The sequence below is a fragment of the Carcharodon carcharias genome, chromosome 14 (genome assembly GCF_017639515.1).
Source record: "Carcharodon carcharias isolate sCarCar2 chromosome 14, sCarCar2.pri, whole genome shotgun sequence".
Classification (NCBI taxonomy): domain Eukaryota; kingdom Metazoa; phylum Chordata; class Chondrichthyes; order Lamniformes; family Lamnidae; genus Carcharodon; species Carcharodon carcharias.
The window spans coordinates 10,356,761-10,380,875 of record NC_054480.1 but is presented as its reverse complement, the minus strand read 5'-3'; the positions used below and the strand labels follow the sequence as shown (position 1 = coordinate 10,380,875).

Below are 24,115 nucleotides of genomic sequence, written 5' to 3'. Positions count from 1 at the left end.
CCAGTGACTAAATCCCACTGCCCCCGCTCTCTCTCCCAGTGGACTAAATCCCACTGCCCCCGCTCTCTCTTCCAGTGACTAAATCCCACTGCCCCCCTCTCTCTCCCAGTGACTAAATCCCACTGCCCCCGCTCTCTCTCCCAGTGGACTAAATCCCACTGCCCCCGCTCTCTCTCCCAGTGACTAAATCCCACTGCCCCCGCTCTCTCTCCCAGTGACTAAATCCCCACTGCCCCCCGCTCTCTCTCCCAGTGACTAAATCCCACTGCCCCCGCTCTCTCTCCCAGTGACTAAATCCCACTGCCCCCCTCTCTCTCTCCCAGTGACTAAATCCCACTGCCCCCGCTCTCTCTCCCAGTGACTAAATCCCACTGCCCCCGCTCTCTCTCCCAGTGACTAAATCCCACTGTCCCCGCTCCTCTCCCAGTGACTAAATCCCACTGCCCCCGCTCTCTCTCCCAGTGACTAAATCCCACTGCCCCCGCTCTCTCTCCCAGTGGACTAAATCCCACTGCCCCCGCTCTCTCTCCCAGTGACTAAATCCCACTGCCCCCGCTCTCTCTCCCAGTGACTAAATCCCACTGCCCCCGCTCCTCTCTCCCAGTGACTAAATCCCACACGTCCCCCACTCTCTCTCCCAGTGACTAAATCCCACTGCCCCGCTCTCTCTCCCAGTGACTAAATCCCACTGCCCCCGCTCTCTTTCCCAGTGACTAAATCCCACTGCACCCGCTCTCTCTCCCAGTGACTAAATCCCACTGCCCCCGCTCTCTCTCCCAGTGACTAAATCCCACTGCCCCCGCTCTCTCTCCCAGTGACTAAATCCCACTGCCCCCGCTCTCTCTCCCAGTGACTAAATCCCACTGTCCCCACTCTCTCTCCCAGTGACTAAATCCCACTGCCCCCGCTCTCTCTCCCAGTGACTAAATCCCACTGCCCCCCGCTCTCTCTCCCAGTGACTAAATCCACTGCCCCCGCTCTCTCTCCCAGTGACTAAATCCCACTGCCCCCAGCTCTCTCTCCAGTGACTAAATCCCACTGCCCCCGCTCTCTCTCCCAGTGACTAAATCCCACTGCCCCCAGCTCTCTCTCCCAGTGACTAAATCCCACTGCCCCCGCTCTCTCTCCCAGTGACTAAATCCCACTGCCCCCGCTCTCTCTCCAGTGACTAAATCCCACTGCCCCCGCTCTCTTCCCAGTGACTAAATCCCACTGCCCCCGCTCTCTCTCCCAGTGACTAAATCCCACTGCCCCCGCTCTCTCTCCCAGTGACTAAATCCCACTGCCCCCGCTCTCTCTCCCAGTGACTAAATCCCACTGCCCCCGCTCTCTCTTCCCAGTGACTAAATCCCACTGCACCCCGCCTCTCTCTCCCAGTGACTAAATCCCACTGCTCCCCGCTCTCTCTCCCCAGTGACTAAATCCCACGTGCCCCCCGCTCTCTCTCCCAGTGACTAAATCCCACTGCTCCCCGCTCTCTCTCCCAGTGACTAAATCCCACTGCCCCCCCCTCCCTTTCCCAGTGACTAAATCCCACTGCCCCCGCTCTCTCTCCCAGTGACTAAATCCCACTGCCCCCGCTCCCTTTCCCAGTGACTAAATCCCACTGCACCCGCTCTCTCTCCCAGTGACTAAATCCACTGCCCCCAGCTCTCTCTCCCAGTGACTAAATCCCACTGCCCCCGCTCTCTCCCAGTGACTAAATCCCACTGTCCCCACTCTCTCTTTCCCAGTGACTAAATCCCACTGCCCCCGCTCTCTCTCCCAGTGACTAAATCCCACTGGCCCCCGCTCTCTCTCCCAGTGACTAAATCCCACTGCCCCCGCTCTCTCTCCCAGTGACTAAATCCCACTGCCCCGCTCTCTCCCAGTGACTAAATCCCACTGCCCCCCCTCTCTCCCAGTGACTAAATCCCACTGCACCCGCTCTCTCTCCCAGTGACTAAATCCCACTGCCCCCGCTCTCTCTCCAGTGACTAAATCCCACTGCCCCCACTCTCCTCTCCCAGTGACTAATCCCACTGCTCCCGCTCTCTCTTCCCAGTGACTAAATCCCACTGCCCCCGCTCTCTCCCAGTGACTAAATCCCACTGCCCCCGCCTCCCTTCCCAGTGACTAAATCCCACTGCCCCCGCTCTCTCTCCCAGTGACTAAATCCCACTGCCCCCGCTCTCTCTCCCAGTGACTAAATCCCACTGCCCCCGCTCCCTCTCCCAGTGACTAAATCCCACTTGTCCCCCGCTCTCTCTCCCAGTGACTAAATCCCACTGCCACCCGCTCCTCTTCTCCCAGTGACTAAATCCCACTGTCCCCACTCTCTCTTCCCAGTGACTAAAGTCCCACTGCCCCCCCCGCTCTCTCTCCCAGTGACTAAATCCCACTGCCCCCGCTCTCTCTTCCCAGTGACTAAATCCCACTGCCCCCGCTCCCTTCCCAGTGACTAAATCCCACTGCCCCCGCTCTCTCTTCCCAGTGACCTAAATCCCACTGCCCCCCGCTCTCTCTCCCAGTGACTAAATCCCTCTGCCCCGCACTCTCTCTCCCAGTGACTAAATCCCACTGCCCCCGCTCTCTTCTCTCTCCCAGTGACTAAATCCCACTGCCCCCGCTCTCTCTCCCAGTGACTTAAATCCCACTGTCCCCGCTCTCTCTCCCAGTGACTAGAATCCCACTGCACCCCTGCTCTCTCTCCCAGTGACTAAATCCCACTGCCCCCGCTCTCCTCTCCCAGTGACTAAATCCCACTGCCCCCGCTCTCTCTCCCAGTGACTAAATCCCACTGCCCCCGCTCTCTCTCCCAGTGACTAAATCCCACTGCCCCCGCTCTCTCTCCCAGTGACTAAATCCCACTGTCCCCAGCTCTCTCTCCCAGTGACTAAATCCCACTGCCCCCGCTCTCTCTCCCAGTGACTAAATCCCACTGCCCCCGCTCTCTCTCCCAGTGACTAAATCCCACTGCCCCCCGCTCTCTCTCCCAGTGACTAAATCCCACTGTCCCCCTCTCTCTCTCCCAGTGACTAAATCCACTGCCCCCGCTCTCCTTTCCCAGTGACTAAATCCCACTGCCCCCGCTCCTCTTCCCAGTGACTAAATCCCACTGCTCCCGCTCTCTCTCTCCCAGTGACTAAATCCACTGCCCCCGCTCTCTCTCCAGTGACTAAATCCCACTGCCCCCGCTCTCTCTCCAGTGACTAAATCCCACTGCCCCCGCTCTCTCTTCCCAGTGACTAAATCCCACTGCCCCCGCTCTCTCTCCCAGTGACTAAATCCACTGCCCCCGCTCTCTCTCCCAGTGACTAAATCCCACTGCCCCCGCTCCTTTTCCCAGTGACTAAATCCCACTGCCCCCGCTCTCTCTCCCAGTGACTAAATCCCACTGTCCCCGCTCTCTCCCAGTGACTAAATCCACTGCCCCACTCTCTCTCCCAGTGACTAAATCCCACTGCCCCCGCTCTCTCTCCCAGTGACTAAATCCCACTGTCCCCACTCTCTCTCCCAGTGACTAAATCCCACTGCCCCCGCTCCCTTTCCCAGTGACTAAATCCCACTGCCCCCGCTCTCTCTCCCAGTGACTAAATCCCACTGCCCCCGCTCTCTCTCCCAGTGACTAAATCCCACTGCCCCCGCTCCTTTTCCCAGTGACTAAATCCCACTGCCCCCGCTCTCTCTCCCAGTGACTAAATCCCACTGCCCCCGCTCTCTCTCCCAGTGACTAAATCCCACTGCCCCCGCTCTCTCTCCCAGTGACTAAATCCCACTGCCCCCGCTCCTCTCTCCCAGTGACTAAATCCCACTGCCCCCGCTCTCTCTCCCAGTGACTAAATCCCACTGCCCCCCGCTCCTCTCTCCCAGTGACTAAATCCCACTGCCCCCGCTCTCTCTCCCAGTGACTAAATCCCACTGTCCCCGCTCTCTCTTCCCAGTGACTAAATCCCACTGCCCCCGCTCTCTCTCCCAGTGACTAAATCCCACTGCCCCCGCTCTCTCTCCCAGTGACTAAATCCCACTGCCCCCGCTCTCTCTCCCAGTGACTAAATCCCACTGCCCCCGCTCCTCTCCCAGTGACTAAATCCCACTGCCCCCGCTCTCTCTCCCAGTGACTAAATCCCACTGTCCCCGCTCCTTTTCCCAGTGACTAAATCCCACTGCCCCCGCTCTCTCTCCCAGTGACTAAATCCCACTGCCCCCGCTCCCTTCCCAGTCACTAAATCCCACTGTCCCCGCTCTCTCTCCCAGTGACTAAATCCCACTGCCCCGCTCTCTCTCCCAGTGACTAAATCCCACTGCCCCCGCTCTCTCTCCCAGTGACTGAATCCCACTGCCCCCCTCTCTCTCCCAGTGACTAAATCCCACTGCACCCGCTCTCTCTCCCAGTGACTAAATCCCACTGCCCCCGCTCTCTCTCCCAGTGACTAAATCCCACTGCCACCCGCTCTCTCTCCCAGTGACTAAATCCCACTGCTCCCCGCTCTCTCTCCCAGTGACTAAATCCCCACTGCCCCCGCTCTCTCTCCCAGTGACTAAATCCCACTGCCCCCGCTCTCTCTCCCAGTGACTAAATCCTACTGCCCCCGCTCTCTCTCCCAGTGACTAAATCCCACTGCACCCGCGCTCTCTCCCAGTGACTAAATCCCACTGCCCCCACTCTCTCTCCCAGTGACTAAATCCCACTGCCCCCGCTCTCTCCCAGTGACTAAATCCCACTGTCCCCACTCTCTCTCCCAGTGACTAAATCCCACTGCCCCCGCTCTCTCTCCCAGTGACTAAATCCCACTGCCCCCGCTCTCTCTCCCAGTGACTAAATCCCACTGCCCCCGCTCTCTCTCCCAGTGACTAAATCCCACTGCCCCCGCTCTCTCCCAGTGACTAAATCCCACTGCCCCCGCTCTCTCTCCCAGTGACTAAATCCCACTGCACCCGCTCTCTCTCCCAGTGACTAAATCCCACTGCCCCCGCTCTCTCTCCCAGTGACTAAATCCCACTGCCCCCACTCTCTCTCCCAGTGACTAAATCCCACTGCTCCCGCTCTCTCTCCCAGTGACTAAATCCCACTGCCCCCGCTCTCTCCCAGTGACTAAATCCCACTGCCCCCCCTCCCTTTCCCAGTGACTAAATCCCACTGCCCCCGCTCTCTCTCCCAGTGACTAAATCCCACTGTCCCCACTCTCTCTCCCAGTGACTAAATCCCACTGCCCCCGCTCTCTCTCCCAGTGACTAAATCCCACTGTCCCCGCTCTCTCCCAGTGACTAAATCCCACTGCCCCCGCTCTCTCTCCCAGTGACTAAATCCCACAGCCCCCGCTCTCTCTCCCAGTGACTAAATCCCACTGCCCCCGCTCCTTTTCCCAGTGACTGAATCCCACTGCCCCCCCTCCCTTTCCCAGTGACTAAATCCCACTGCCCCCGCTCTCTCTCCCAGTGACTAAATCCCACTGCCCCCGCTCTCTCCCAGTGACTAAATCCCACTGCCCCCTGCTCTCTCTCCCAGTGACTAAATCCCACTGCCCCGCTCTCTCTCCCAGTGACTAAATCCCACTGCCCCCGCTCTCTCTCCCAGTGACTAAATCCCACTGCCCCCGCTCTCTCTCCCAGTGACTAAATCCCACTGCTCCCGCTCTCTCTCCCAGTGACTAAATCCCACTGCCCCCGCTCTCTCTCCCAGTGACTAAATCCCACTGCCCCCGCTCTCTCTCCCAGTGACTAAATCCCACTGCCCCCGCTCCCTTTCCCAGTGACTAAATCCCACTGCTCCCGCTCTCTCTCTCAGTGACTAAATCCCACTGCCCCCGCTCTCTCTCCCAGTGACTAAATCCCACTGCCCCCGCTCTCTCTCCCAGTGACTAAATCCCACTGTCCCCCCTCCCTTTCCCAGTGACTAAATCCCACTGCCCCCGCTCTCTCTCCCAGTGACTAAATCCCACTGCCCCCGCTCTCTCTCCCAGTGACTAAATCCCACAGCCCCCGCTCCCTTTCCCAGTGACTAAATCCCACTGCCCCCGCTCTCTCTCCCAGTGACTAAATCCCACTGTCCCCACTCTCTCTCCCAGTGACTAAATCTCACAGCCCCCGCTCTCTCTCCCAGTGACTAAATCTCACAGCCCCCGCTCTCTCCCAGTGACAAAATCCCACTGCCCCCACTCTCTTTCCCAGTGACTAAATCCCACTGCCCCCGCTCTCTCTCCCAGTGACTAAATCCCACTGCCCCCGCTCTCTCTCCCAGTGACTAAATCTCACTGCCCCCGCTCTCTCTCCCAGTGACTAAATCCCACTGCCCCCACTCTCTTTCCCAGTGACTAAATCCCACTGCCCCCGCTCTCTCTCCCAGTGACTAAATCCCACTGCACCCGCTCTCTCTCCCAGTGACTAAATCCCACTGCCCCCGCTCTCTCTCCCAGTGACTAAATCCCACTGCCCCCGCTCTCTCTCCCAGTGACTAAATCCCACTGCCCCCGCTCTCTCTTCCCAGTGACTAAATCCCACTGCCCCCGCTCTCTCTCCCAGTGACTAAATCCCACTGCCCTCGCTCTCTCCCAGTGACTAAATCCCACTGCACCCGCTCTCTCTCCCAGTGACTAAATCCCACTGCCCCCGCTCTCTCTCCCAGTGACTAAATCCCACTGTCCCCACTCTCTCTCCCAGTGACTAAATCCCACTGCCCCCGCTCCCTTTCCCAGTGACTAAATCCCACTGCCCCCGCTCTCTCTCCCAGTGACTAAATCCCACTGCCCCCGCTCTCTCTCCCAGTGACTAAATCCCACTGCCCCCGCTCTCTCTCCCAGTGACTAAATCCCACTGCCCCCGCTCTCTCTCCCAGTGACTAAATCCCACTGCCCCCCGCTCCTTTCCCAGTGACTAAATCTCACAGCCCCCGCTCTCTCTCCCAGTGACTAAATCCCACTGTCCCCGCTCTCTCTCCCAGTGACTAAATCCCACTGCCCCCGCTCTCTCTCCCAGTGACTAAATCCCACTGCCCCCGCTCTCTCTCCCAGTGACTAAATCCCACTGCCCCCGCTCTCTCTCCCAGTGACTAAATCCCACTGCCCCCGCTCTCTCTCCCAGTGACTAAATCCCACTGCCCCCGCTCTCTCTCCCAGTGACTAAATCCCACTGCCCCCGCTCTCTCTCCCAGTGACTAAATCCCACTGCCCCCGCTCTCTCTCCCAGTGACTAAATCCCACTGCCCCCGCTCTCTCTCCCAGTGACTAAATCCCACTGCCCCCGCTCTCCTTCCCAGTGACTAAATCCCACTGCCCCCGCTCTCTCTCCCAGTGACTAAATCCCACTGCCCCCGCTCTCTCTCCCAGTGACTAAATCCCACTGCCCCCGCTCCCTTCCCAGTGACTAAATCCCACTGCCCCCGCTCCCTCTTCCCAGTGACTAAATCCCACTGCCCCCGCTCTCTCTCCCAGTGACTAAATCCCACTGCCCCCGCTCTCTCTCCCAGTGACTAAATCCCACTGCCCCCCTCTCCTTTCCCAGTGACTAAATCCCACTGCACCAGCTCTCTCTCCCAGTGACTAAATCCCACTGCCCCCCCTCCCTTTCCCAGTGACTAAATCCCACTGCCCCCGCTCTCTCTCCCAGTGACTAAATCCCACTGCCCCCGCTCTCTCTCCCAGTGACTAAATCCCACTGCCCCCGCTCTCTCTCCCAGTGACTAAATCCCACTGCCCCCGCTCTCTCTCCCAGTGACTAAATCCCACTGCCCCCGCTCTCTCTCCCAGTGACTAAATCCCACTGTCCCCACTCTCTCTCCCAGTGACTAAATCCCACTGCCCCCGCTCTCTCTCCCAGTGACTAAATCCCACTGCCCCCGCTCTCTCCCAGTGACTAAATGCCACTGCCCCCGCTCTCTCTCCCAGTGACTAAATCCCACTGCCCCCGCTCTCTCTCCCAGTGACTAAATCCCACTGCCCCCGCTCTCTCCCAGTGACTAAATCCCACTGCCCCCGCTCTCTCCCAGTGACTAAATCCCACTGTCCCCGCTCTCTCTCCCAGTGACTGAATCCCACTGCCCCCGCTCTCTCCCAGTGACTAAATCCCACTGCCCCCGCTCTCTCTCCCAGTGACTAAATCCCACTGCCCCCACTCTCTCTCCCAGTGACTAAATCCCACTGCCCCCGCTCCTTTTCCCAGTGACTAAATCCCACTGTCCCCGCTCTCTCCCAGTGACTAAATCCCACTGCCCCCGCTCTCTCTCCCAGTGACTAAATCCCAATGCCCCCGCTCCCTTTCCCATTGACTAAATCCCACTGCCCCCGCTCTCTCCCAGTGACTAAATCCCACTGCCCCCGCTCTCTCCCAGTGACTAAATCCCACTGCCCCCGCTCTCTCTCCCAGTGACTAAATCCCACTGCCCCCGCTCTCTCTCCCAGTGACTAAATCCCACTGCCCCCGCTCTCTCTCCCAGTGACTAAATCCCACAGCCCCCGCTCTCTCTCCCAGTTACTAAATCCCACTGCCCCCGCTCTCTCCCAGTGACTAAATCCCACTGCCCCCCCTCCCTTCTCCCAGTGACTAAATCCCACTGCCCCCGCTCTCTCCCAGTGACTAAATCCCACTGTCCCCGCTCTCTCTCCCAGTGACTAAATCCCACTGCCCCCGCTCTCTCTTTCAGTGACTAAATCCCACTGCACCCGCTCTCTCTCCCAGTGACTAAATCCCACTGCACCCGCTCTCTCCCAGTGACTAAATCCCACTGCCCCCGCTCTCTCTCCCAGTGACTAAATCCCACTGCCCCCACTCTCTCTCCCAGTGACTAAATCCCACTGCCCCCGCTCTCTCTCCCAGTGACTAAATCCCACTGCCCCCGCTCTCTCTCCCAGTGACTAAATCCCACTGCCCCCGCTCTCTCTCCCAGTGACTAAATCCCACTGCCCCCGCTCCCTTTCCCAGTGACTAAATCCCACTGCCCCCGCTCTCTCTCCCAGTGACTAAATCTCACAGCCCCCGCTCTCTCTCGCAGTGACTAAATCCCACTGCCCCCGCTCTCTCTCCCAGTGACTAAATCCCACTGCCCCCGCTCCCTTTCCCAGTGACTAAATCCCACTGTCCCCGCTCTCTCTCCCAGTGACTAAATCCCACTGTCCCCGCTCTCTCTCCCAGTGACTAAATCCCACTGCCCCCGCTCTCTCTCCCAGTGACTAAATCCCACTGCCCCCGCTCTCTCTCCCAGTGACTAAATCCCACTGCCCCCGCTCTCTCTCCCAGTGACTAAATCCCACTGCCCCCACTCTCTCCCAGTGACTAAATCCCACTGCACCCGCTCTCTCTCCCAGTGACTAAATCCCACTGCCCCCGCTCTCTCTCCCAGTGACTAAATCCCACTGCCCCCGCTCTCTCTCCCAGTGACTAAATCCCACTGCCCCCGCTCTCTCTCCCAGTGACTAAATCCCACTGCCCCCGCTCCCTTTCCCAGTGACTAAATCCCACTGCCCCCGCTCTCTCTCCCAGTGACTAAATCCCACTGCCCCCGCTCTCTCTCCCAGTGACTAAATCCCACTGCCCCCGCTCTCTCTCCCAGTGACTAAATCCGACTGCCCCCGCTCTCTCTCCCAGTGACTAAATCCCACTGCCCCCGCTCCCTTTCCCAGTGACTAAATCCCACTGCCCCCGCTCTCTCTCCCAGTGACTAAATCCCACTGCCCCCGCTCTCTCTCCCAGTGACTAAATCCCACTGCCCCCGCTCTCTCTCCCAGTGACTAAATCCCACTGCCCCCGCTCTCTCCCAGTGACTAAATCCCACTGCCCCCGCTCCCTTTCCCATTGACTAAATCCCACTGCCCCCGCTCTCTCCCAGTGACTAAATCCCACTGCCCCCGCTCTCTCCCAGTGACTAAATCCCACTGCCCCCGCTCTCTCTCCCAGTGACTAAATCCCAATGCCCCCGCTCCCTTTCCCATTGACTAAATCCCACTGCCCCCGCTCTCTCTCCCAGTGACTAAATCCCACTGTCCCCACTCTCTCTCCCAGTGACTAAATCCCACTGCCCCCGCTCTCTCTCCCAGTGACTAAATCCCACTGCCCCCGCTCCCTTTCCCAGTGACTGAATCCCACTGCCCCCCCTCCCTTTCCCAGTGACTAAATCCCACTGCCCCCCCTCCCTCTCCCAGTGACTAAATCCCACTGCCCCCCCTCCCTTTCCCAGTGACTAAATCCCACTGCTCCCGCTCTCTCTGTTAGTGATTTAATCCCACTTCACTGCTGTCTCTCCCAGTGACTAAATCCCACTGCCCCCGCTCTCTCTCCCAGTGACTAAATCCCACTGCCCCCACTCTCTCTCCCAGTGACTAAATCCCACTGCCCCCGCTCTCTCTCCCAGTGATTAAATCCCACTGCCCCCGCTCTCTCTCCCAGTGACTAAATCCCACAGCCCCCGCTCTCTCTCCCAGTGACTAAATCCCACTGCACCCGCTCTCTCCCAGTGACTAAATCCCACTGCCCCACCTCCCTTTCCCAGTGACTAAATCCCAATGCCCCCGCTCTCTCCCAGTGACTAAATCCCACTGTCTCCACTCTCTCTCCCAGTGACTGAATCCCACTGCCCCCCCTCCCTCTCCCAGTGACTAAATCCCACTGCCCCCCCTCCCTTTCCCAGTGACTAAATCCCACTGCTCCCGCTCTCTCTCTCAGTGATTTAATCCCACTTCACTGCTCTCTCTCCCTCTGATGAAATCCCTTCCCCACTCCCTATCCCTCGGACTAATCCCACTGCTCCCTATTGCCCAATATCCCTGTGAGATGGTGCATTTTAACTCCCCAGAGCCCCGGAATTTTGGGTTTCCCATTCAGTTCGGATCCAAGTCACAGACTCCAGCTGTTTTCCTCACTAGTTCTGGGACCCTCCTGTTTCTGTGTTTCTCGCTCTTTGAAGCAGCGTGTACATCAGTTGGAGAATTGACTGACCTGCTCTGTTTGTCATGGTTTCGATTGAAGTGATTTTGAATTAACCCCTTCCTGTCCTGTTTCTCTTGTAATCTTATGGAGTGGAGAGTTACAGTTTCTGAAGCACAGACACAGGATTCTCGCTGGTCTATATCAGAGTTTCAGCTCCCGACAAGCCTTCTCCCACCCCCTCTTCATCTCACCCCATCATCATGTCCTTCTATCCCTTTCTCCCTCTTGCTTATCCAGCTTCCCCTTAAATCCATCGATAATATTCACCTCAACCGCTCCCTGTGTGAGCCAGTTCCACATTCTCCTCACTCTCCGGGTAAAGACATTTCTCCTGAATTCCCGATTGGATTTATTAGCGACTGTCTTATATTGATGACCCCCTACTTGTGGACTCCCCCACCCCCATAGGCGCAAAGGTTGTTGCTACATCTACCCTCAGGTCACCGCTCAGGTCATCTCTTTACTGAAGAGCGGCTGCCTGTTGGGTTTTATGAGCAGTGGGTTTGGCGGTGGGGGGGGGGGGGGGGGGGGGGGGGGGGGGGGGGGGGGGGCGGAGTGTGAGGCGGGCGGTGGTGGGGGGAGGTGTGTGTGAGCTGCGGTGGGGGGGGGAGGAGTGTGAGGCGGGCGGTGGTGGGGGGGGGTGTGTGTGAGCTGCGGGGGGTTTGGGGGGGGCGCAGTTTGAGCTGCGCTATACACTCTGTTGCTGTTGTCTGCAGTCACGGCTCTTTGTGCTGCTTCTGCAGGTTCCCAGTCAGTGTGTGGAGAGTTCACCCTTCACCACTCCCCCTGTATATAGTCCAGGAAAACAAGGCTTCAAAACCAAGACTAGCAGCATCATCACCTCAACACTGAACCCTGGAACCAACGAGCTCCCCACTTTCGATTCTGGTAGCGAGAAGATCAGGCAGCCCAAAGACACCGTGGGCATTCCGGAAGGTGAGGATCCCAGCAGGAGTCGGAGGTGACCCTGTCTCCCACCCCCCCCCCCCACAACTGTCAGAAGCTGGCTGATTTTAAGTCCCCACTCTGGAGCCCTGAGCACAAAACCCAGGCTGAGGGAGTGCTGCACTGTCAGAGGCGCCACCTTTCGGATGAGACGTTAAACTGAGGGTCCATCTGCCCTCTTGGGTGGATGTAGAAGATCCTACGGCACCAAAAGAGCAGGGGAGGTCTCCCTGGAGTCCTGGACCAAGATTTATCTTCAACCCAACCCCCAAAAACAGGTCACCTGGTTATTGTCATTTCCTTGTTTTGGGATCGTGCTGTGCATAAATTGGCTGCTGTGTTCCCTCACAACCGTGACTAAACTTCAAAGGTACCTAATTGGCTGTGAAGTGCTGTGGGACGTTCTGAGGAGGGGAAAGGTGTCATGGAAATGCAATTGTATGTGTTCCATCCATAGAAGTTATTCTTTCTGGTCTCTCGCTCTTGTGTTTATTAGGATTTTCCTCATAAGGGAACAGAATCTTTGTAACTTCCAAGCCTGTTTGGGAGGAGAGCGGGGGAGGGAGATTTATCTCCGCTCAGTAACAATCATCGAGTCTGTGAAATCCGGTACAGCCCAGGAACATCTCCACCACCGCTCCCCCGATTCAGTTAGTGCCATAGTGCAGACATCAATCCGTGGATGGGGTGAAGGAAAATTATCCCCAGTTCCTGCTCCTGATCGTCAGTATTACTCCTCCTCCTGCCCAGGATCGGATTGAGATGAGCTGTGATGCCTCCTGGAGTTGAATAACCTACTGGCGTTTACTGTGTAAATGGAGAATGGCCACTTGAGTGAGGGACCAAGAGAGTGGATGGGAAATCTGTACCCTGTGTCTGGTCCGTGTGAGTGCAACAGGGACACGGTGGTGGGGGTGGGGTGCAGGTGACAGTGTTCCACATGGAGAGCCTCCTTCACCATCTCTCCTGCATTGAATTGTGACTGGGCTGTTGGGCTCTGGGTCCCTCCTCTAAGTGAAGGGTTGGAGTGTCGGTCAGTGCTCCTGAAAGCATTTCTGCACAAGCCGATAATGCAGCTGGTTAGGAAAGAGCAACGAGGAATGGAAACCTGAGTGAGCGTGGCAAACTCTTTCTCTCTGTTTCAGGGAAAGGAAAATTGCAGAAGCTGAAATGCCACTATTGCAACAAGATGTTCGCCAAGAACTTTGACCTCCAGCAGCATATCAGAAGGTACGAGGGTTGGTTTCCTCCTGGGACCTGGTCTAAGCAAGAGACCATCACCCGAGCGTCTGTCTCCTCTCTTGACTAGCTCCTTATAGAATGATACAGCACAGAAGGAGCCATTCAGCCCATTGTCCCTGTGCTGGTGCAGCTATCCAATTAACCCTATTCCACTGGCCTTCCCTTTCACATCGTTCCTCTTTCCCTCAAGTCACCTCTGGTTCTTTTGCCAATTATCTTAAATCCGTGCCCCCATCCCAGTTACCAAAGCTCCTGTCCCTGGAATCAGTTTCTCCTTTATTCACTCACTCAAAATCTCTCATGATTTTGAACACCTCTATCAAAGCCCCCTCTTAACCTCCCCTAAGGCAAACAACCCCAGCTTCTCCAGCCTCTCCACCCGACTGAAGTCCCTCACCACTGGAACCATTCTGACAAATCTCTTCTACACCGTCACCACGGTTTGGAAATCCTTCCTAAAGTGCGGTGCCCAGAACTGGACACACTGCACCAATTGAGAGTGAACCAGGGACCCATAAAGGATTAGCAAAGATGCTGAAAGTGTTGATTGAAGATATTTTTATAGCATCAGTACTGTCTCTCCTCTCCCTGTGTATTAGGACATGTGTGTTTCTATGAACAAGTATTCTCCTCTCAGCTACTGCCATTTATAGTGGGCAATATCCCGTTAGCACCCATGAGGATTATTTCAGCGTTAAAACTCCCTGATCTGCGGGACTGTGTGTGTGTGTGTCTCTGTGCAAGATTGATTTTCTTATCTTCCCTATTACACCCTGCACCCCCGCCCCCCCTTAACACTATTTGCCACATACTCTGTAATGGGATGTGGCTGTCACTGGCTGACCCAGCATTTGTTACCCATCCCTAACTGACTTGAACTGAGTGACTCGCTTGGCCATTGCAGGGGACAGTTAAGGGTTAACCGTATTATTGTTGGTCTGGAGTTACATGTAGGCCAGACCAGGTAAGGATGGCAGATTTCCTTCCCCGAAGAGCATTAGTGAACCGTGTCATGGTCACCGTTACTGAGACTAGTTTTATAATTCCAGATTAATTTAATTGAACTTAAGTTCCACCAGCTGCCATGGTGGGATTTGAACCCGTGTCCTCCTGGGACCTGGGACAGCATTAGCCTGGGCCTCTGGATTAGTAGTCTAGTGACATCATCACCACACCACCATTTCCCTCAATGGCTACTTGGCCCCATTTTTCAGTCAGTAACCGATGGGGGTGTGGGGCACGGGGTCCTCCCCCTCAGTTTTGACGGGATTTCATTGTGCATGACCCCTGCTCGGGGAATGCTTACAGCAGACACTCCCCTGCACTCAGCTCAGTCTTGGCTCAGTGGGTCGCACTCCCAAGACTCGGACAGGAAAATCCAGGCTGACGCTCTCAGCGCGGCATCGAGCGAGTGCAGCACTGTCAGAGGTGCCGTCCTTGGGATGGGAGGTTAAGCCGAGGCCCTGTCGGCCGCCTTGGGTAGATGTAAAAGACTCAACAATACTATTTTGTAGAAGACCAGGAGAGTTCTCCCAGTGTCCTGCCCGACATTTTCAAAACAGGTGACCTACTCATCGTCATATTCCGGTTTGGTGGGGGGAGTTTGCTGTGTGCTAATTGGTTGCTGCGTTTCCGACGTTATAGCAGTGACTACACTTCAAAAGTGCTTCATTGGCTGTAAAGCACTTTAGATTTCCTGAGGTTGTGAAAGGTGCTATATAAATGCAAGTCCTTTTTTTCTTTCATTAGGGATCTGACAAAGTTGTATTAAAACTCTCTGAACAATCATCCCCCTAAGTCTAGATTTGAAGCTCTCATGATGTGATGTTCCCTTTGTTGACGGTAATGAAGTTTGCTGAACTTGTTTGAAGTTGGAATGCCTTTGTCACCCTTGGTCCTCCTGAATGACCTCTGACCCTCTTCTCCCCCCCCCCACCTTTATTATATTTGCAGCCACACAGGGGAGAAGCCGTTCCAGTGCATTGTTTGTGGCCGTGCCTTTGCTCAGAAATCGAACGTCAAGAAGCACATGCAGACCCACAAGGTGTGGCCAGCGGGAGTGTCCCGATCCTCGGTCTCCGTCCAGGTGGTGACTGTCAACTCGGAAGAGCCGGGGGACCCAGAGGAGAACGAGGTCACAGGTCAGCCATGTGACTGCGGCGCGAGCGAGCGGCGTTCCTGTGCACGTGTCAGCAATCAAAATGTCCTGAACTCTTCCCAAGCTTGTGTCTTAATCCCGGAGGACAGAATCACTCTGAGCCCCCCCCAGACCAATGAGAGTAGGGTCAGATTCAGGTTAATAATGTAGGCACAGTCCAAAACAAGGGTCACCTCTGTAAGAAAGTCACTGATAGATCTAACACGTAACACAAAAGGATTTACGCAAGCAGTAGCAGAACTGAAGTTTATACCTGGCGGGAAGGATTGAACTGACGCTGTTTCCTGTAGAAACGACCAGACTCAGTTACTGCCTGATAGAGATCTTCAGTTGTCGATGAAATGTTGGAACCTAATACTGAGAAGTTGTTTACAAGGCATTTAGAAAATCATCGTGTGTTTCGACAGTCAACAGGGTTTTATGAAGAGGAAGTATTATCCGATAAATTTATTGGAGCTTTTTGATGATGTAATCATCAGGTGTAGATAAAGGTGTTGAATGTCTGGAATTCCAAATGGCATTCGACAAGGTTCTACAGAAAAGGTTGTTACACAAGATAAAGGCTTATGGTGTTGGGGGTAATATATTAGCATCAGTATTGCTGAAAAAAGAGACATGTCAAAGTTTTCCATCTCACACTCATCAGGATACTTTGTACGAATGCCAATTTAAGGGGAAAATAACAATCCGTGATTGGTTAGCGAATGGACTCTGGTAGAAACACTCTTCACATACAGTATAAGTTGTTTTCTGCCTTGAATTGGTCTTGTACAGTGTCCTGATGAGTGCAAGATGAAAAGCTTTGACATGTCTCTTTTTTTCAGCAATACTCAAGTTCTGTACCGCCTAACGACTGTATTAGCATGGATAGAGGGGTTATTAATGGACAGGAAGCCAAGGGGTGAAGGAGCATTTTCAAATTGGCAGGTTGCGTCCACTGGAGTGCCCCAAGGATCAGCGCTGGTGTCTCAGCTCTCTGCAATCTGTGGTAATGACTTAGACGCAGAGACACAGTAATGTATCCAAGTTTTACTTACATTCCCACCTGGTTTTGTATTGTAAACCGTGAGGGCACAGAGATAACCAAGAGTTCAAGACAGGTTAAGTCTGTGACCTCTCAACCCACAAAACGGCAGATGGGAGTATAATCTCGGAAAAAAGTGAGGTCATTCACTGAGATAGGAAGAACAGAAAAGCAGAATATTTTTTAAACGCTGAGAAACTTTCAATGTTGATGTCCAGAGAAGACAGGGGTGTACTCATGCAAGGAATGCAGAAAATTAGCGTGCAAACAATTCGGAAAGCGAATGGCACGTTGGCCTTTATGTCAAGGAGATTGGATACAAGAATAAAGAAGCTTGCTCTATTGTATAGGGCTCAGGTGAGACCGCACCTGGAACACTGCAGTTTTGGCCTCCATATTTAAGGAAGGATATTGGAGATGGTACAGCAGAATTTTCCTTGCATGGTTCACTGGGGTGAGGGGGTTCTCCTATGTTGAGAAGCTGAGTAAATGGGGCTGATATTCTCTGGAGTTTAGAAGGATGAGAGATGATCTCATTGACCCATACAGGGGAGAATTATTTAAGGGGAGACGGTGATGTAGTGGTAATATCACTGGATCAGTAACCCAGAGACCCAGGCTAATGCCCAGGGGACATTGGTTCAAATCCCACCACGGCAGCTGGGGGAATTTAAATTCAATTAATAAAATTTGGAATTAAAAACTAGTCCTAATGGTGACCACGAAGGTACCATCGATTGTCATAAAAACCCATCTGGTTCACTAATGTCCCTTAGGGAAGGAAATCTGCTGTCCTTACCTGGTCTGGCCTACATGTGAATACAGAACCACAGTAACTGCCCTCTGAAATGGCCTAGCAAGCCACTCAGTTCAAGGGCAATTAGGTATGGGCAGCAAATGCCAGCGACACCCACTTCCCATGAAAGTATAAAGAATGCAAGATTCTTAGAGGCTCATTAAGTCTGTTGGCAAGAGTGTGATGCAGAATGACAATGGAGCAAACTCAACCCCTATGCCTTCTGTGGTAGCTCTTGGAGGCCTCGCCTGTCTCCTTGCCTTGCCCCAGGCTTGATGTGGAGTGTTGCCCCTCAAGCGAAGAACCAATCGTGTCTCTGCAATGGGGAGAGATGCCCGTTGTTCCTTGTGGACAATGGCTAATTCCTTTACAAGATTCCGAAGGGGTTTGACAGGGTAGATGTAGGGGTTTCTTCCCCCCTCCCCACCTCTGGCTGGTGAATGTAGAACATGGGGGCCACAGTTTCAGAATAAGGGGGTTGCCCATTGAAGGCTGGGATGAGGATTTTCACTTGAGAGGGTTGTGAATCTTTGAAATTCTTAGAGAGTTGTGGATGCTTAGTCGTTGAGTATACTTGAGGCCGAGAGAGAGATTTTGGGGCATTATAGGGAGCGGCTGGAAAAGTGCAGGAAATATAGATCAAGGAGCCCTATGGTCTACTCCTCTTTCTTATTATATGTTTGCGGTTATAAAGGATTTTTGCCAGCGGAGACTTGGAGAATCTGTTTTTAATTGTGAGAGAATCCTAAATTAGGGGGCTGTAAAAATAAGAGAGGCAGAAATTGTGGGGAATTCAGGAGAAACCTCTTTACCCAGAGAGTGGTGATAATGTGGAATTCGCTACCACAGCGAGTGGCTGAGGCAAATTATATAGATACATTGAAGGGAAAGTTAAACAAGCGTATGAGGGAGAAAGGAATAGAAGGATATGCCGATAGGATAAGATGAAGACGGGTGGAAGAAAGCTAACATTGAGGTGAAACACCAGCTTGGATCATGTAGGCCGAAAAGCCTGTTACTGTTGTGTAAATTCTGTGTAATAAAGCTGCCATACTCAGCCCAAAAAACCTGCCTCAGCTCCGACCAGCACTTCTTACAGGATCTAGTGATACTTATTTCCTTTTCTTGCACCAGCCCTCCTGTGCTTCGAATGCAGTTTGCCAACTGGTGTTGAATCAGTTCTGTGCTGTGGTGCCCATACTCCTAAAAAGAATGGCACAGAATCCAAGCTGACACTCCGAGTGCAGGACTGAGGGAGTCTACGCCGCCAGAGCTGCTGTCTTTTGGATGAGATGTTAAACTGAGACCCTGTCTGCCATCTCCGGTGACCATACCAGATCCCATAGCTCTATTTTGAAGACAGAACAGGGGAGTTCTCCCTGGTGTCCTGGCCAATACTTATCCTTCAACCAACAGGCTATCTGGTGTTATCTTATTACTTGTGGGAGCTTGCTGTGTGCAGATTAGCTGCCGTGTTTCCTACATTATAACATTGACTTAATTGGTTTTAAAACATTGCAATAATTTGTATTTGTATGGAACCTTACAAAGCAAAACATCCTTGAGGATGTGATGGGAGCTATTTTAGCCTGGATTTCTAATTACTTTCTGAATGTGAATGACTGGGTGACACACTGGGTTGGACAATATCCATTCACTTCCCGCTTCAGCGGAGTGTGGCTGGAAGTTGTCTCTATATCTGTGGGTGGGGGTTTGACATGAAGTGGGTTTTATGAGCATTCTCGTTCCAGTTCCTATTTACAGTGCAGGACAAAATAATATAACCTTAAAACCAGAGCTAATCCGTCCAGGAGAGAAATTAGGAAAAGCTTCTTCATGCAAAGGGTTGGAAGAAATGTGAAACTCTCTCTCTCAAAAAGCATCGTGTCGGAGTTCATGGAGTCACTTTAAATCTGAGATGCTTAGCGTTTTGTTGGTTCAGGGATATGGAGCCAAAGCGGATGGATGAAGTTAGGATAAAGAACAGCTGTTAAATGATGGGACAGCCCTGAGGGGCTGAATCGCCTACATCTGTGCTACTTGTCAGCTGTACAATGGGTACAGAACTGGAAAACCTACAGGATGGCAAACTTGGGAAAGTGAGAGTGGGGAGTGTGAACAGTATTTTGAGATTCCAACTGCATCAGATCAATGGGATATGGGCTGACGGGGTTGAGGGTGAATTGGGAGGATGGTGAATGAGACCATTGCCACATGTCTTTAACAGGTCCTTGTTATCTCTTGTTCTCTCTCCAACTCTCTCTCTTCCTACTCTCTTTCTCTCTCCTCCTACCCTCTCTCTCCTCCTACTCCCTCTCTCCTCCCTCTCTTTCTCTCTCTCTCCTCCCACTCCCCCCTCTCTCTCTTCCCACTCCCACCTCTCTCTCCTCCCACTCTCTCTCTCTGTCTCTGTCCTCCCACTCTCTCTCTGCTCCCACTCGCTCTCTCTCCTCCCGCTCGCTCTCTCTCTCTCCTCCCGCTCGCTCTCTCCCTCTCTCCTCCCTCTCTTTCTCTCTCTCTCTCCTCCCACTTCCCCTCTCTCTCCTCCCACTCTCTCTCTCTGTCTCTGTCCTCCCACTCTCTCTCTGCTCCCACTCGCTCTCTCTCTCTCCTCCCGCTCGCTCTTTCCTCCCGCTCGCTCTCTTTCTCTCCTCCCGCTCGCTCTCTTTCTCTCCTCCCGCTCGCTCTCTCTCTCTCCTCCCGCTTGCTCTCTCTCTCTCCTCCCGCTCGCTCTCTCTCTCTCCTCCCGCTCGCTCTCTCTCTCTCCTCCCGCTCGCTCGCTCTCTCTCCTCCCGCTCGCGCTCTCTCTCCTCCCGCTCGCTCTCTCTCTCTCCTCCCGCTCGCTCTCTCTCTCTCTCCTCCCGCTCGCTCTCTCTCTCTCCTCCCGCTCGCTCTCTCTCTCTCCTCCCGCTCGCTCTCTCTCTCTCCTCCCGCTCGCTCTCTCTCTCTCCTCCCGCTCGCTCTCTCTCTCTCCTCCCGCTCGCTCTCTCTCTCTCCTCCCGCTCGCTCTCTCTCTCTCTCCTCCCGCTCGCTCTCTCTCTCTCCTCCCGCTCGCTCTCTCTCCTCCCGCTCGCTCTCTCTCTCTCCTCCCGCTCGCTCTCTCTCTCTCCTCCCGCTCGCTCTCTCTCTCTCCTCCCGCTCGCTCTCTCTCTCTCCTCCCGCTCGCTCTCTCTCTCTCCTCCCGCTCGCTCTCTCTCTCTCCTCCCGCTCGCTCTCTCTCTCTCCTCCCGCTCGCTCTCTCTCTCTCCTCCCGCTCGCTCTCTCTCTCTCCTCCCGCTCGCTCTCTCTCTCTCCTCCCGCTCGCTCTCTCTCTCTCCTCCCGCTCGCTCTCTCTCTCTCCTCCCGCTCGCTCTCTCTCTCTCCTCCCGCTCGCTCTCTCTCTCTCCTCCCGCTCGCTCTCTCTCTCTCCTCCCGCTCGCTCTCTCTCTCTCTCTCCTCCCGCTCGCTCTCTCTCTCTCTCTCCTCCCGCTCGCTCTCTCTCTCTCTCCTCCCGCTCGCTCTCTCTCTCTCTCCTCCCGCTCGCTCTCTCTCTCTCCTCCCGCTCGCGCTCTCTCTCTCTCCTCCCGCTCGCGCTCTCTCTCTCTCCTCCCGCTCGCGCTCTCTCTCTCCTCCCGCTCGCGCTCTCTCTCTCTCCTCCCGCTCGCGCTCTCTCTCTCTCCTCCCGCTCGCGCTCTCTCTCTCTCCTCCCGCTCGCGCTCGCTCTCTCTCCTCCCGCTCGCGCTCGCTCTCTCTCCTCCCGCTCGCGCTCGCTCTCTCTCCTCCCGCTCGCGCTCGCTCTCTCTCCTCCCGCTCGCGCTCGCTCTCTCTCCTCCCGCTCGCGCTCTCTCTCCCTCCTCCCGCTCGCTCTCTCTCTCTCCTCCCACCCGCTCTCTCTCTCTTTTTCCCTCCTCCCACTCTCTCTCTCCTTTACATTTAAAGCGGAATTATCTGAAAACTCCGAGCAGCCTCCGCACCCGAATTCTGCCAACCACGCGGGTGACAGCAGCGGCGGAGAGATGAAGAAGATGGTGGTGATCGACAGTTCATACCAGTGTCAGTTTTGCCCCTGTAAATTCGTTACTTATTTCCAACTAAAGTCACACATGATTCAACACAAGAACCAACAGGTACCTGTCCCTGTGCGTTGCCCCTTAAAGTGTGGTGGAAGCCGATTCACTAACAACCTTCACACAGAGGGCTGGGTAGTCCTGATGGGGTCAATACGATCACACATGGAACATAGAATTGGGGTGAGGACATTCAGCCCCTCGAACCTGTTATACCACTTAGTTAGATCATGACTGCTCTGTATTTTAACTCCATTTATCTGCTTTCAGTTCAGCAAGCCTTAATACCCTTCCCTAATCTATTATTCTCAGTTTTGACATTTTCAGTTGACCGCCCCCCCCCCCCCCCCCCCCAAGCCTCAATAGCTTTTTTAAGGGAGAGAGTTAAAGATTTCTACTACTCTTTGTGTGGATTTCTTCTTAAAAAACCCTAACCCCCCCCCCCCCCCCGTTTAGGTTATACTTTCTTGTCCCAGACTCCACACCCCAGAGGTGATAGGGTTTATCAAATCCTTTATTGATTTTAAACACCTCATTTAGATCACTAATTAATCTTCTGTACCCAAGGGATTACAAGACAAAGTCTATGCTACTTGTCTTTGCAATTTAACCCTTTTAGCCCCCAGTGTCATTCTAATGGATCTGTTGTTATAATCCCAATAGAGAACGATAACTTTTTACAAAGAAATAAATCCCCACACGCCAACTGAAAGAAAACCGCTGGACAACACCTCACTTTTTAAAACTTTTACTGTAACAAACCAACTAAAATCAAATTTACTCAAACATTCATTAACAGGTGAGGATATTTCGAATAAAAAGGTAAACTTTGCTTTAAGTAGCCAATGCAGCAAGTATGTGCCTCACGTCGTTGCAAGCACTTGCGTTACATCCCGCACTAATGTGGCATCACGTGTAGTCTCAGTCTTTCCAACTCGGCCTTTTTATTGTAGGATCTCTCACTTTCCAGCCGATCATTTTGGCTCTTGAGTTTGCAGTCGCCAGCAGCCGTATTCCATCCGAAGTCCTTGGCACGGTTACCACTGACAAGGTGCATGTTTACAAATCCTCTCTCACTTGGGCCATGATAGTCCTGATGGCACACAATCCCCAGAGACTCCCTTCTCCGAGCCCTTTAAATGGTCTGATGAGCTCTGGCACATTACTTGCAGCAATAGGTATTGTCCAATCCACAATCCCTCGCTTCTCACTGTCTTCAGTGTTCTGTCCTTTCCAACTGTGATACACGCATAGTAACACAGTTTCTGCTCTATTCTCAGAGACCTGCTTCAACACCAGAATCGATTCAAAGAATGCCGAACAGAAAACTGTTCCATCCGCAACATCTCTTTGCGTGAATTCCCAGTGTTCTGAACTGCCAAACTGTAAAAAAAAAGTACACTGACCCCACCCACTGCAATTAGCTTTCTATTTACCCTTCGCTTCTTAGCTCATAGTGTCATAGAGGTCTACAGCACAGAAAAAGGCCCTTCGGCCCATCGAGTCTGCGCTGGTCAAACAATTACCTAACTATTCTAATCCCATTTTCCAGCACTAGGCCCATAGCCTTGTATTCCATGGCATCGCAAGTGCACATACAAATATTTCTTAAATGTTATGAGGGTTTCTGCCTCTACCACCCTTTCAGGCAGTGAGTTCCAGATTCCCACCACCCTCTGGGTGAAAAAATTCTTCCTCACATCCTCTCTAAACTCTCCAGCCGTGCAACATCCTGGTAAATCTCCTCTGCACTCTCTCTAATGCAATCACATCCTTCCTATAAAGCAGATTCCAGAACTGCACACAATACTCTAGCTGTGGCCTAACCAGTGTTTAATACAGTTCCAGCATAACCTCCCTGCTCTTATATTCTATGCCTCAGCTAATAAAGGCAAGTATGCACACCAAGGTCCCTCTGATCCTTGGTACTTCCCAGGGTCCTACCATTCATTGTGTATTCCCGTGCCTTGTTTGTTCTGCATCACCTCACACTTATCCGCATTAAAGTCCATTTGCCACTGATCAGCCCAACTGACCAGCCCGTCTATATCCTCCTGTAATCTAAGGCTATCCTCCTTACTATTTACCACTCCACCAATTTTCGTGCCATCTGCTAACTTACTGATCAACCCTCCTACATTCAAGTCTAAATCGTTTATATATACCACAAACAGCAAGGGACCCAACACCAATCCCTATGGAACCCCACTGGACACAGGCATCCAGTCACAAAAACACCCCTCGACCATCACCCTCTGCTTCCTGCCACTCAGCCAATTCTGGATCCAATTTGCCAAATTGCTTTGGATCCCATGGGCTCTTACCTTCGGTATCAGTCTCCCATGTGGGATCTTATCAAAAGTCTTGCTGAAGTCCAAGTAGACTATGTCAGATGCATTGCCCTCGTCTACACACCTGGTCACCGCTTAGAAAAATTCAATCAAATTGTTCAGACTTGCCCTCCCCTTAACAAAACCATGCTGACTGTCCTTGATTAATTCCTGCCTCTCCAAGTGTAGATTAATTCTTTCCCTCAGAATTGCTTCCAATAGTTTCCCCACCACTGTGGTTAGACTGACTGGCCTGTAGTTCCCTGGTTTATCCCTTCCTCCCTTCTTGAATAATGGTACCACATTGGCTGTCCTCCAGTCCTCTGGCACCTCTCCTGTGGCCAGAGAGGTATTGAAAATTATTGCCAGCGTTCCTGCTGTCTCCACCCTTGCCTCACTCAACAGCCTAGGATACATTTCATCCAGGCCTGGAGATTTATCTACTTTTAATCCTGCCAGAGCATTTAGAACCTCCTCCCTTTCTTTGCTAATTTCTTTAATTACATCACAGTCCTTCTGCCTGATTTCCATACCCACATCATCCCTCTCACTCGTGAACACCGACACAAAGTATTCATTTAGAACCCTACCTATGTCTTCTGGCTCCACACACAAATTACCACTATGGTCCTTAATGGGCCCTACTCTTTCCCTAGTTATCCTCTTAATCTTAATGTA

At 53.5% G+C, this 24,115-nt stretch overlaps 1 protein-coding gene across 1 annotated transcript in view; it reads left to right on the top strand.

Annotated features, from left to right (window-relative positions):
- The window catches only part of LOC121287014 (zinc finger protein 341-like), a 173,541-nt gene that overhangs the window by 132,412 nt on the left and 17,014 nt on the right, over positions 1–24,115 (top strand). Inside the window, exons 5-8 of the mRNA XM_041204433.1 lie at positions 11,640–11,832; positions 12,987–13,071; positions 15,037–15,224; positions 20,980–21,167. Coding sequence (XP_041060367.1) covers positions 11,640–11,832; positions 12,987–13,071; positions 15,037–15,224; positions 20,980–21,167 — 654 coding nt within the window. The remainder of the gene's footprint in view (positions 1–11,639; positions 11,833–12,986; positions 13,072–15,036; positions 15,225–20,979; positions 21,168–24,115) is intronic.